This window comes from Nyctereutes procyonoides, unplaced genomic scaffold (genome assembly GCF_905146905.1).
Source record: "Nyctereutes procyonoides isolate TBG_1078 unplaced genomic scaffold, NYPRO_anot_genome, whole genome shotgun sequence".
NCBI classification, from domain to species: Eukaryota; Metazoa; Chordata; class Mammalia; order Carnivora; family Canidae; genus Nyctereutes; species Nyctereutes procyonoides.
This window is the reverse complement of record NW_026575151.1, coordinates 2,049,865-2,063,303: the sequence shown is the minus strand read 5'-3', so window position 1 is coordinate 2,063,303 and position 13,439 is coordinate 2,049,865. Positions and strand designations below refer to the sequence as shown.

At 37.0% G+C, this 13,439-nt stretch overlaps 1 protein-coding gene across 2 annotated transcripts; it reads left to right on the top strand.

The window, feature by feature from the left end:
- The first annotated feature begins 2,956 nt into the window (after positions 1 to 2,956).
- MEPE (matrix extracellular phosphoglycoprotein) lies at positions 2,957 to 13,231 on the top strand. 2 transcript variants are annotated; one of them, XM_055312935.1, is made up of 4 exons: positions 2,957 to 3,010; positions 7,290 to 7,343; positions 8,268 to 8,360; positions 11,762 to 13,231. In XM_055312935.1, the coding sequence occupies exons 1-4, from the start codon at positions 2,957 to 2,959 to the stop codon at positions 13,229 to 13,231; spliced, it is 1,671 nt and encodes a 556-aa protein (XP_055168910.1). The 2 variants fall into 2 exon arrangements, with proteins under 2 accessions (XP_055168910.1, XP_055168911.1); XM_055312936.1 differs by lacking the exon at positions 8,268 to 8,360.
- Positions 13,232 to 13,439: the final 208 nt, after the last annotated feature.

Below are 13,439 nucleotides of genomic sequence, written 5' to 3'. Positions count from 1 at the left end.
TTACTTTCAAAATATATCCATAACTTGACCAGTTCCCCCAATCCCTCTGCCATCACTGATTGAAGTCCTAATCATGGTTTGCCTGGATTACCTCAAGGTCTTCCAAGCCCATCTCTGCCTTTTCCTATTTCAATTACTCTGCAGTTACAGCTCTGCTCAAAACTGCCAGGGGTTCTTTCTCACTCAGGGTAAAGTCAAGAGCCTTGCAATGGTCTATAGGCCCCATGCCATCTGCCACCTACTACCCTTTTGACCTCATTTCCTGCTATTCACTTCATTTAGTCTTTCCAGTCAAAAGGTCCTCTGCTCTGTTCCTGGAACAAGTCAACACACTCTCGTCTCTGGGGCTCTCCTCCTCCTCTTCCTTCTACTTGGAATGCTCTTCCCCTAGATGCCATGTGTTTACAGGTCTTTACTCGTAAAGAGCCTCCTTCTCGGTGAGGCCTTCCCAGGTCTCCCTATCTAGTATTTCAATGCAGTGTCCCCATGTCCCCACCCCCAGTGCTTGTCATTCCTCTCCTTGCAATACTTTTTTTGTTATATGTAGTCTATGTCACTATCTACATCATATATATTATTTATTTTATTTGTTGTCAGTCTCCCCACCAAATTATAAACTCCATGAATACAGGGATTTTCTTTCCTGTCCGCTTTGCTTACTGCTACTTCCCCAGTGTCTGTCACATAATAAGCACTCATAACACATTTTTGTTAAATGTTGCTGAATTTAATACAGACTAAGTTGAAATTATAAACTTTCTACACAAAAGGTTAGCTAAAATTTTTCCACTTATGAACATGTTAGTTATTCAGAGTCCTAATTAATAGTTCTGAAATCAGTTTTAATTACCTGACAACATCATACACCAAACTAAGGTATTTATATTTTCTGTTTATCCTACTTTCTGGAACATTTGATAGCAGCTTTTCACCACAAAAACATTTTTAGATTAAAATTACTTTGCCCCCTATGGTTATCTGTGGGCACTGGTAACAAATTGTTTGCTAGTGCTAAGTAAGTCTATGCTGATTGGCCATTGGGAACTCTAACAAACTTTAAATTTCAGCAAAATTTGCCCAGAGACTGCTAATCCCGTGGAAGAAGCCAAGTATTCTGAAGGTAAAATATATCAGGTAATTTGGCTCTCTTGATATTCTTGATAGCAAATAAATTTATAATGTAGTTTACATTTTCAAGATATATGCCATCCAGGTAGGGAGACTGCTTTTGAAAATAAATATATATTGAAAGTATTCTCTACTCAGCACAATGGTATAATTTTTAGTGCTTTGTTTTATACTCTTAAACTTCATGTGTTTAAACACATTAAAATGTGTTTTTATAAAATATAAAATGTGTTACTAAGTTCTGGAAATTATCCACTAAAATTGATACCTTGGTAGCAACTTCCTCTTTGATTTAAGTGTTAGCATTATCAAGATCCACCATAATTCAAAGAGTCTAATTTTTTTCTATAACTGCATTTATAAACCAGAATAAGGATAATATAAGCATATTCATAGTTTTATATGCATATATTTGAATATGCATAGTTATTCATGCAGATATTTCTACTGATGAGCATTAAGTCATTTGATAAATGACTTGTATTGTCCTGATCTCTAAAATATGTGGATGGCTAAATTATAGTTAGGTTTAAGGTCATGAAAATTATATTGTTTAGAAGCAAATAGCCTAGAGTTTTTAGAATATATTTAATAGTTACATTATTTCTCCAAATAAAAATTTTTACCTTGAAATGTTTAAAGATTGCAACAGCATTTAGATTATTATTCCCATTAAAAGTGTTTTCCCCAAATAATCTCAAAAAGTGGTATAAATTTTTTATTCTCGAATTCGTTCTATATGTCTGGGTGGTAGTCAGAAAAATACCTAATATTCATCAAAACCAACAGATTAATAATCCACTATTATATTGACTTTTTTTTTCAATAATGGCTACTTAATGTAAATGAGCTCACTAGCTCCTCTTAGTATTCACCAAAGTATAAATATGTACCTTTATCCATAGCTAAATATTAATGTTTAAGCATAATTTTGTTGAGCTCAATATAAAATATTATTTGCCTTTAAATCAACTACAGGGAGATTTTTTCTGTAATAAAATGAAAGAATAGAAACTTATTCAAGATGGCATAGAGTCTTCATTATGATTACTGGCTCTATAATTACATTGCTTGGGTACTAATCCCAGTTATACCTCTCAATACCTGGGAATTCTGAGGCAAATTATTTGACTTTCTATTTCCTATTCTAAAACAAGAATAGTAACACCATCTAACTCATAGGGTTGTGGTGAGGCTCAATTAATTGAATATATGCAAAATTTTTAGAAGAGTGGTTAGCTCATTTTAGTATTCAGTAAATTTTAGCTATTAATATAAGGATTACACAAATTGTTTTACTCTGCAGCCCATGGATGGCTTCTAGCCCAGATAAATTGCTAATGAATATAAGGATATAGATTAGGGGATCTTACTGGCAGCAGACAAAATTATTTATTCCTCACAGTAAGCCTGCTTTGCTGGCACTCATGTAGAGTCTGTTATGAGTTCTTACACTAACTTGATACTATTATGAATTATACAATAATAAAATTAAATGATCTCTAAAAACAAAAGGGAAAAGTTTGGGCTGATAATAGAGCAAGTAAATGTATCTATAAGATTCATTTCTATCTCCTGACTTCATTGTTTTAATAATATTGGACAATTTTCACTTTCACACAGAATAATTACATATGAAGGCTCTTAGATTAAAATATCTACATTTGGTTATAAACTATACATAGTTTTTTTTAAAACAAGGAAACGGACTACTGGGAGAAGGATGTTTGTATATATTTTTGTATTTTATTTATTCTTAAGACTTCAGTTCATAATTGGCAATATTTTAGGGTAAAATTTTATTGTCTTTTTGCAGAGAGTCTCAGAGATGCAAACTGTCTGTTTGGGACTGCTTCTTTTCAGCGTGACTTGGGCAGCACCAGTAAGCATTTACAAATTCAGTTATGCATCATATTATCTCTTGCTCTCATTATTTCTCTAAGCAATGTTTCTTTCTTTTTTTCTTTTTTCCTTTTTTTTTTTTTTAGTTAGTAAGCCTTACCTAGTTTAGTTGCAAGAAAGTACCAAGCAAAAAGAAAGCATACAGCACTTGACACAAATGTCTATTAACAAGGAGGGCCTCAATAAATATGTGCCGAATTATAAAATGTCAACATACTGCTTTTCATGAAGTGCCACCAAGAGTATTTTTGAGAAAATCAATAGCCAGTCACAGTGTTTCAAATCAACTATTGTTAATGAGTAAATGCTCAGAGACCAAATTATAACACGTCTAAAGAACTTTCACTATTTTACTAAAAACTGAGAAAAATTTGACTTGGCTGTTTTAAAGCTGACCAACTAGATTTTGTAAATACCTGGCAATGGAAAGAAACCAGACCCTTTCTGTAATTCTTGTAAGACCCCGACACTGAAATCGTGCTAATGATTTTTCTCTTCAACAGCAAGGCTAAAGATGGGAAGGACTTTTAAGCTTAACATAAATTGAGCTGCAATTTCCTTTTGTGTCTTTTCTTCCTTCTGATTCACTCAGATGAGTACTCAGGATGTGACTAAATTATCTTGTGAAAATGCTGTTACTGATATTTTTTGCAGTGCAGACATAGTGCTAATTAGATAATGTCTGAAAAGCATCCTAGCTTTTCAGAACCATTTCAGTTGAGGAGCAGGAAACAAGTAGTCATTCTGTTGCCATAAGTACTTAAATATAGGTCCTGAGCCAGTGAGTGACCAGCTGGGTGACCCAGTGATGAGCATAAACCATGCCATCTAGCGAGGACAGCAGAAATTGAGGAAAGCATGGACCTTCTTAGCGCATATCCTTTGATAGTCCTGTGGTGGGCCATACTGCCTAAAATAGACATCTGCCAGGCCCCATCCACACAACTCAGCTCAATCACGACCACAGAGGCATGTGCTTAGGCATGATGAGAATTGAGTGGGTCCTGCTGACTCAGCTCAATCCCACCAGCTGAGGATGAATCTATTTAAGCAACACATTCCAAAGAACAGCTGGAATGGCACCTTCTGACCATTTTCCAGTAAATGCTATGTCAATATCAATCCAGTGACCACTGATCAAGAGAAGGTGCCAGCATTCTTCTGCAGAGGGAGACAATGCCTTCTCCATTACAAGGCCACAGTCAAATGTGGGAGAACTGCAAAATGGGTGTGGGGGGAGAAGCGAGGGCTGCATATTGCAGATGAAAGAGGCTCAACAAGGACATAGAGACAAAATTTGGGATTATGAATGGCTAAATGTGATGTTTCCTCTCAGATATATAGATTCCCTTTAGTCAATTACCTAAATTATTAATAGATTGTGGTATCAGAAATTAGAATATATTGAGTCATTTACATCTCTTTTGGAATTATAATCCAAATTCAAACTGTAGGAGAACAAAAGATTTCCTCAACCTTCTTTGGGTTCATGGCTCCAGTCAGAAAATTAAACTGACAAAGACAGATTAACAAGAGAAAAGCATACAAATGTTACTAAATTTCTATATGCACACGGGAGCTGTCACAAGAGAATGAAGAGTCAAAGAGGTGACCAAAGCAGGAAACTTTTATATCTTTTAGACAAGGAAACAGTAAATTTGTAAAAAATTGATAAGACAAAGGGATTTAGGCTGAGGGTAGTCCAACTAAAGCCAGGTAGTCTTTACATTTCTTAATGAGAAGATGAGGATTAGTCTAACAAAATTTGTTTGTGGATTTCTCTGGTGTCATCCCTGAACTGATGAAAGCTGGTCTTCAGGAACAGGACAATTTGTTTCCTACCTTTAGGCAGAAAAGAGGGAACTTTTTCTACATTTATGACTTAATTGCCTTCAGTTCAAAATAATTTTTATGTCAAATAAGCATATTTTAGGGGTGATATTCTGGTTTCATTCAAAATCAAAATTTGAAGAAAAAAAACAAAATTTGAAAAAAACAAAAGGTGGATATTGGATCATGCAATTCAATTATATTTATCAACATGCAGTTAGACTACAGACTTTGTTATAAGCTACTTTGTTGTAAGTTCATGACTTATTATTGCAAACTTTATGAAGGTTCTCTATACTATCAAGTATGTTTTTAATTTATGTGTGTGTGTGTGTGTTCTATGAGAAGATGCCAAATACCCCAAACCATCATTTTTTCTCTTGCTTAATATCTGCCCATCTCATTTTTATGTTTTCTCTTTCCTACAGCACCATATTCAGAATTATTTTCACTGTTTTGATATTTTTGAGAAATGACTCTATGATCTAAACTTACATAAGAACCAGCATAAGAAAAAGTCAATCATGGATAGAATTATAAAATATGCCTTAAAGGTACTTAATGTAAAATTCAAAAACATTTCCTCTTATTATTAAAGATGATTTTTTGGCATACAGCAGGCCATTTAAAAATCTATTTTAACCCTGGGAATTTGAGACTAACGATTTCCTTACAATATCTCTTTTACTACTTCTACCAGCTGTTTAAGTGTAGACAATTTTGTTTCTTCTACTGCCTGTCTCACGGGGGTTATTAGTGGTATCAGATGAGATTATATATACAAAAGTAGTTTACAAACTGTAAAGTGCTATGTAAATATAAGGTGTTACTGACAAACCATTTTTGTTTCTAGAATATAATGGAATGTTAGGCAGATCTGCCTTGGAGCCAAGCCAACAGGGTACTTTTACTAAAGTTTTGAGTTTATTTCTAAGACAATTTTATCAGTTAGGGTCCAGTCAGGAAAATAAAATTAAAATAAAACAAAACTCTCATGATAGGCAGTTCAATAGAGAAATTTTATTTGGAGAATAATTATAAGTATAGGACAAACAGAAAGAGCAAATCATGGGTGGTGAGGCAACCCAAAGATTAAAACTACTACTACTCCTTGGACTGAAGAAACAAGGTGGTGTTCTCCGTGCCCTGCGTGGGGGAAGGGGCCCCAGAGGAGGCAGGAGCACAAAAGAGATGTGTCCAATCCTAGAGATACAGCCCAAAACAGAGACAGACCAGGAAAATATACCTTGGCCGCTCTCTTTCTACTCTCAATGCCAGGCTAGGCCTTCCATTAGCCAAACCAAGGCTGAACCCAGACAGCAAAGTTGCTCAGGAAATGCAGTTTATAGAGGTCATTCTAAAAAGAGCTAAAGTGCAATATCTGAAAGGATAATAGCCTATATTTTACTGCAGAAAAATACAGATCATGGAGGCTTATTCAGGATGAATACTCTCTAGGTGGATAAGGTCTTTTTATTTCATCTTTCCCTTCAGGGGTTCTCTCTCTTTTACAACTGATACATACCATCATGATGCCTGCTGCCACTTTAGCACATGCATATAAACACAAACCAGTCTTGGCTACTGGTTCCTTTTCTGAAATCTGAGATAACCTAGGAGTTTCAAAAAGAAATAAGAAAGTTAAAATACTGGTAATAAAAGAATTGTTATGTCTGTTCTTTCACAGCAAGCTTGCTCCAAAATTCTCCGGTCCTCTTCTGCAGGCTCTCCTGTGACACCTAAATTTAAGCCCAAAAGCCTGGAACACGCTGCCCGGATCTATTCCTTCCTAGTTTCTGACCTTTCTCCACTTCAGTAGCTACCTCTCACCCCAGGTACTCTCAAGATCCAATCTGCGGGCCACTCCATTTTTCCTTCCCTGACAGAAATCTCTGCTCAGGTGACTGGCAACAGCCAAGTACCATCCCTGAATGTGATCTTACCCCTTATGTAGAGGGCTACAGTTTTACTTTTGCTGGACTAATAGCAGTATCAGCCCTTTGCTAATACAGCAGTCACTAAACTTATGCAATCACTGCACACGAATAATCCACATCACTGGGCTCTGAGTTTGGTTCACTGATACTAAACAACTCCCAATGTGCCAGTAAAAACTTATTTTTCAGTTGATATCAGCAACATCCAAGCTTCCATATCTGGAGTGCCACCCCTCCCCAATGTGGCAATTCTGTGCTTGAATATGGTACTATTGGAGATGGCATTGTCTCCCTCTGGAGGAAGAATGTGGGCATCCTCTTTTGTCAGACTAAAACAAATATTAATGTACTGTATCCATCTTCTTTGGTTGCAATGATTTTCTACATTGAAGAAAAATTCAGCAAGAGAAAAATAAACGAGACATTTATTGTTTGCAGAAATGGATGAAGAGATGAATGTTTGGTGAAGTTTTATTTCTTGTTTCCTTCCAGACATTTCAGCCACAGACTGGGAAAACCAAGGATGACTGTGTGGAAGAACAGAGGGTAAACAGAATTATTCTTCTCAAATAAATCTATTTCAACTTTGTAAAGAAAAAAACTCCTGAGAGGAAATTTTCAACTGTCCAAATATTCTTGTGCACTTAGAAGGGAAGTACAAAATTACACAACACAATTTTGGCACTTAGATAGAAAAGAGAAACATTCTGAATGGAAATTTGTTTCTCTTCACTGTGACTTCTTTCTTCCGAGGGAGAAGTGAGTAAAAAGCCTGGCATATTTATTAGCAAACTATTTTCCCACACATGTACATGAGAACAAAACCACAAAGGAGGGAGGAAAGAATGGGAAAAGAGTTAAATCTTCATGTGGAATTCTGTTTACAAGGAGTTAGTTTTCCATATGCATGCAGAAACTTAAACAAGTAGCCTCAGTTTTTCATGTCACCAAATTGCAGCCTACCATAGTTTCTCCTGGCCGTTTCAGAAAATTCTTTTCTAGGACCTAACAATCTTCTGTTCTTCATCACAGCTGAAAATTACGAAGGCAAAAACTGCCAACATCAGAGCCTGGATGCTCATGCTGTGAATCTTTCCAATTTGACCACAGACATGAATACTGTAAAACCTACATTTCTCCCAATCCGTACAGCCCTTCCCACCTGAAAGCACTTCCAAATGCTCCATTTCCACTGAAATTTGATAACAAAATTAGTATACCCTGCGAGAGAGAGCAGTTGTTTGTCATCCTTAGAGAAAACAGATTTACAGGCATGTAGAAAAGAAAGGGACAAGGTTTATCTTAAGGAGCTGGCTGACAGACGCTCTCCTGTGGTTATAAGAAGCACTACCATTTGTCAGAGGCAGAATTTGACTTCACCTAAGTTAAAGAATATCTTGTACAATCAGAAAGAGAGCCAGGAGATTTAATGTTATAAACACATCTTAATATAATGTTATGTTTTTGTAGATAACGTACAAAGGCCACCATGAGAAACATGGGTATTATATTTTTAAGTACGTTTACACATCATCGGGGAGGAAAAATCAAACTGACATAAAGGTAAGCATAATCTCTGGGCGAAGATACTTATCAAGAGCCAAAATCTGGACTGACCCTAGGGGAAACTGTTATAGGAGACAACTTTCCTTTTGATTATTCTGGGTTTCTGTCTGTGGCGGGTGCCACAGTCCCTGGCTCCTTAAATATCTCTGCTAAAAGAGTTAAAAAACTCTGACACAAATGGACCACCCCACGCCCTCATCCAAATCCTGCCCTGCTTCAGGACTTGCCCTAGCAGGTATGTGATACTGGTGGACCCCCGATGCCCATGCATTTTTCTTGCTTCTGAGTAACATTTGGCCTTTTGTAAGAAGGGTTTCTGAACGTATTCTAGCATATATTCTAATGGTGAGGTTTAGAAAGCTAATAGGAGAAATCATTTTGCCCTTAAGAGGGACATGTTTTAGTGCCCCTTAAATTCATTCCACTGATGACTCCATCTGGGTGAGAATACTTGGAAGAGAAAGAATAAGGGCCTTGTCCCTGGAATAGGACAATAATTCTTTTCATTCAGTCTCTTTTTGCAGATTCATTGGCCAAAGAGCTAGAAACAGCTTAAAATGCCATCAGCAGAAGGACTATTTACTTTTTCCAAATCTGGCTTCATTTCCCATGAAAGTAGTAGCTTTTCTTCAGAATGTTATTTTGTTCTGCTCATTATTCTTTAGATGGCATCTCTAATACTAACTGCCTGTTAAGCTAATTTGTTATACTAAGTTAAAATGTTTTTGTTGTAATCAATATATGTTGAGCAAAATACTATGTGAGATAAAATGATTAAGAAAACTTAATTCTTTCTCTCCAGGAACTGAGTTAGAAAAAAAAAAAAAGACACTTATGAAAGTCATTATAAAAGTCGATTCAGAATGTGCAAAGTGCTGTGGGAGTAGTACCCAAAAAAACCATGAATTTAGGGGCTTAAGGTAGAAAAAGATTAGTTCCTAGTCTGGTATTTAGGGAAAGCTACATAATGGAAATAATTGAGCTGGGCTTTGGAAGATGAGTACAATTTGAGCAAATGAGCAGATGGGAGAGGCCATTCCCCATGAAAAGAATAATATGAACTAGGGCACTGAGAGAGAAAAGCAGAGCATAGGAAATCAGATCACCCAACTGATACAAGGACCATCATGCAGGCAGTGATGCAACCAGAAATCATTTAAAATAACAAATACAAAAATGACTATTACATTCCACAGTTTAAAAGTTGTTTCGTGTTTTCATCTATAAAAGAACTCTATTCAGTCTTTAATGAAATGGACACAATTCATTAGTGTACATGCTACTGCTTTGTGGAGTTTTAAAAAATATTTTATTTATTTATTCATGAGAGACACAGAGAGAGAGAGGCAGAGACACAGGCAGAGGGAGAAGCAGGCTCCATGCAGGGAGCCCGATGCAAGACTCATCTATCCCAGGGCCCCAGGATGACGCCCTGAGCCAAAGGCAGACGCTCAACCACTGAGCCACCCAGGTGTCCCTTTGCTACTGTTTTCAAGGCAGTTGAAGCACCAGAAAGAAAACAAAATTTCCCATGGCAAAGTAGGGAGAGAAAATAAGTTAAAAAGGATTATCATAGTTTACTGATTAACACAACTATTTAGCGCAAAAAGCCATATTCACAATGAGCAAATGAACTTGATTTCAAAGGAAGATATAAATGTCCATGTAAAACTTTCCAAGATTCAATGACTTAAAATAAGCCAAATGTTTAAAAATACTTTTTATTCAGGAATAATTTACTGTAAAGTTTGTTTCGATTACACTTCCCCCCACAGAAAAATATTGCCTATTTTCAGAATATCCTTGCCAATAAAAAAGATCAGTGAATATCATAACTGAAACAAATTAATAATTTCTTTAAAATTATATCTTAAAGAAACTACAAGTTATATCTTTTGTATGCTGTGTATTAACCAGTTTCCTAAGAGTAGAAGGCATTTCCATAAACTCTTTTTAATCTTGAGATTCATGCATGAGCTGATTTAACAATCTCCCCCACTGCTTCCAATGGTAAGATACATGTGGAAAAGTAAGCAGTCCTTCAAATAAAATGATATTCTTATTTGCAGATAAAAGAAAGAGAGAAATAGGAAGTCCAAGCAAAATAAATTTCAGAGGGCATAGTATGAGGGGCCAGAAGCTCACAGAACCCTCCCAGAGGGTGACATTCAGTTGGTACATGTCAGAGAAGGGTCCAGAGTTAGTCCGTCTCCATCTGTCACCACCACAGTTAGGGAGGAACAGGTACTGGGAAATAGCTGTGCATCCAATAATCAAGTGACTATTACTCACAATATAGAAGAAAGCAAGCAGCCATTTGATAAAGGGCTATACGTGGTTATGTATGAAATGATAGTTACCATCATTTGTCTTACACATTGACATTGTTCTAGATACTTTACACACATTATAACATTTAATAAAACCATTAATTGGGATGCCTGAGTGGCTCAGCGGTTAAACGTCTGCCTTCGGCTCAGGGTGTGATCCTGGAGTCCCGGGATAGAGTCCCACATCTCCTGCAGGGAGCCTGCTTCTCCTTCTGCCTATGTCTCTGCCTCTCTCTCTCTCTGTGTCTCTTGTGAATAAATAAATAAATAAAATCTTAAAAACAAACAAACCATTAATTCTCCCAACAATTCTGAAAGGTAGGTGTCATTTTTCTTATTTTACAATTAAGAAAGCTGAGCCTCAGAGAAGTAAAAAAAAAAAAAATAAGGTTTCTAAGATCACATAGCTCATAAACGGTAGAGTTGGACAACTCATTCTAATACCTGTGCTCTTTCGAAAGTACACGTACTTTCAACAAGCACTTGACTGGGATCAAGCTGCCTGCTGTTCCACTAAATGTAATTCCCCAATACCCTGGCTTCCCTGAATGTGGGTTTTCCATCTCCTTTGTCTTCCCTACACACTTGCCCTGTGAGTGCAAGCTTCTAACTGATTACACTTTTTTCCTTCATCTGGGAGCGCTCATGTATTTGCACACATCTAATTAATACATCCAAGAAAATGTCCATATGCTCAATAAGAGCCAACAGACTGAAGTGGTGGCCAAAAAAGACAGGATGAAATTAAGCTGTATTAGTAAAAACAGGGCTGTGGCCAGGGCAAGGAAGCTACTAGATGCTTTGTGCTCAGGGCTGCTCAGGCCACATCAGAGTGTGGGGCCCCGTGGGACCCCACAGGCTAAAGGAGAGCCATTCTTTACCAGTTCATTCTTTATCCATGAAACTTGCTTTGATCATTCCAGAATTATCTCTGCCAACAAACTTCTATTGAATTAATAGTCTTTCTCTTAAATATCTGGTGGGTAATTCTTTTTAAATTGCCTAGGAATTATTAAATTTTTAAAATTTAATATATAATAATACTTCATGTTGAAAATTACACTTTAGCAGGAAGAAAAAAACAAAGACAATACTGCCCTTCAAAATTCTGGTAAGAGAAGAAATCAAGAGCCAGCACCTAAAGAAAACATTGCCCGGGAAAGAGAGAAAAACTTGTCCATTCTTGGAGCCAGTGAAAATAAAGAAAGTAGCAAAACCCAAACTCTTTTTGAAAACATACAGACCACAAATGAAGTTGATAGCATTAATAACAAAGAAAATGCCCACAGTGACCTAAAGATGTCCGTTTACCTTGAATCCCCTGGGAATAATGGGGCCGAGGATAAAGATAATGCTATCAACAAATCACATGACCAAGAAGAATATGGTACAGCTCTCATCAGAAATAATATGCAACATATAATGGAGCCAGGGACTGTGACTGAACTCTTGGCAGAAGAAAACAAAGAGAACAAACCCAGAAACATTCTAAGCAAAATTCCAGCAAGTGTGAACTATGTTAAAATCCCCTCAAAAAATAGGAAGAATTATCAAAGAGATCCTCAAGCCCAGAATATTCCAGTTAAAAGCAAAAGCACCCATCATACCCAACACAACATTGACTATCCAAAACTGCTCCAAAAAGTCAAAAAAATCCCCAGTGATTTTGAAGGCAGTGGTTACCCAGATCTTCAAGAGAGGGGGGACAATGATATCTCTCCTTTCAGCGGAGATGGTCAACCTTTTAAGGACATTTCTGGTAAGGGAGAACCTATTGGTCCTGACCTAAAAGGTGCAGATATACCAACAGAGTCTTCTGGCCCACGTGAAGCTGATACTATCAGTCCTGATGCAAGAAGGCCAGGTTATAATGAGATCCCAGAAAGAGAAGAAAGTGGTGGAAGTACCACTGGAACCAGGGATGAAACAAGAAAAGAGGCAAGCACTGATGTAAGCCTAGTAGAGGGCAGCAACGATATCATAGGTAGCACCAACTTTAAGGAACTCCCTGGAAAAGAAGGAAACAGAGTAGGCGCCAACAGCCAAAATGCTCACCAAGGGAAAGTAGAGTTTCATTACCCTTTTCCACCCTCAAAAGAGAAAAAAGCTGAAGGCAGTAGTGATGTAGCTAAAAGTCCTAATTATAATGAAATTCCAAAAAATGGCAAAGGTAGTAGTAGAAAAGATACAGAGCATTCTAATAGGAATAAAGTAATCTCAACTGAAAAACAAAGATTTCCCACTAAGGGCAAAAGTCAGAGCCAGCTTGTTCCTTCTCATGATCTTGATAACGAAATTAAAAATGAAATAGGTTCCCATAATGGCCTCAATAATGAGGACACTATAATAACACAGAGCAGAAAAAATCATTATGTGCCCCACAGACAAAATTCTACATGGAATAAGAGTGTGCCAAAGAGGAAAGGCTCCTGGGGTTACAGAAAACCCCATTCCAGGAGAAGGGTGAGCCCCCCTAGAAGGCATGATAGTAGTGAATCATCTGACAGTGACAGTTCCAGTGAGAGTGATGGTGACTAGCCCACAAGAAATTACCAGCAGGATAGAGGTTCAAATACCTCATCATCTGTAACCTGACAGAAAAGGGGAGCCATGTGAGGGCAGACCAGATGAGAAAGAGCAGAGCGGAGACTGAGTAAGCCAAGAAAACCAGCCCCTGGGGGAGATTTGTTGCTATCGTAATTGGTCACAGTCTGAAATTCTATTCAAAGTTATGACGTTTTTTTTA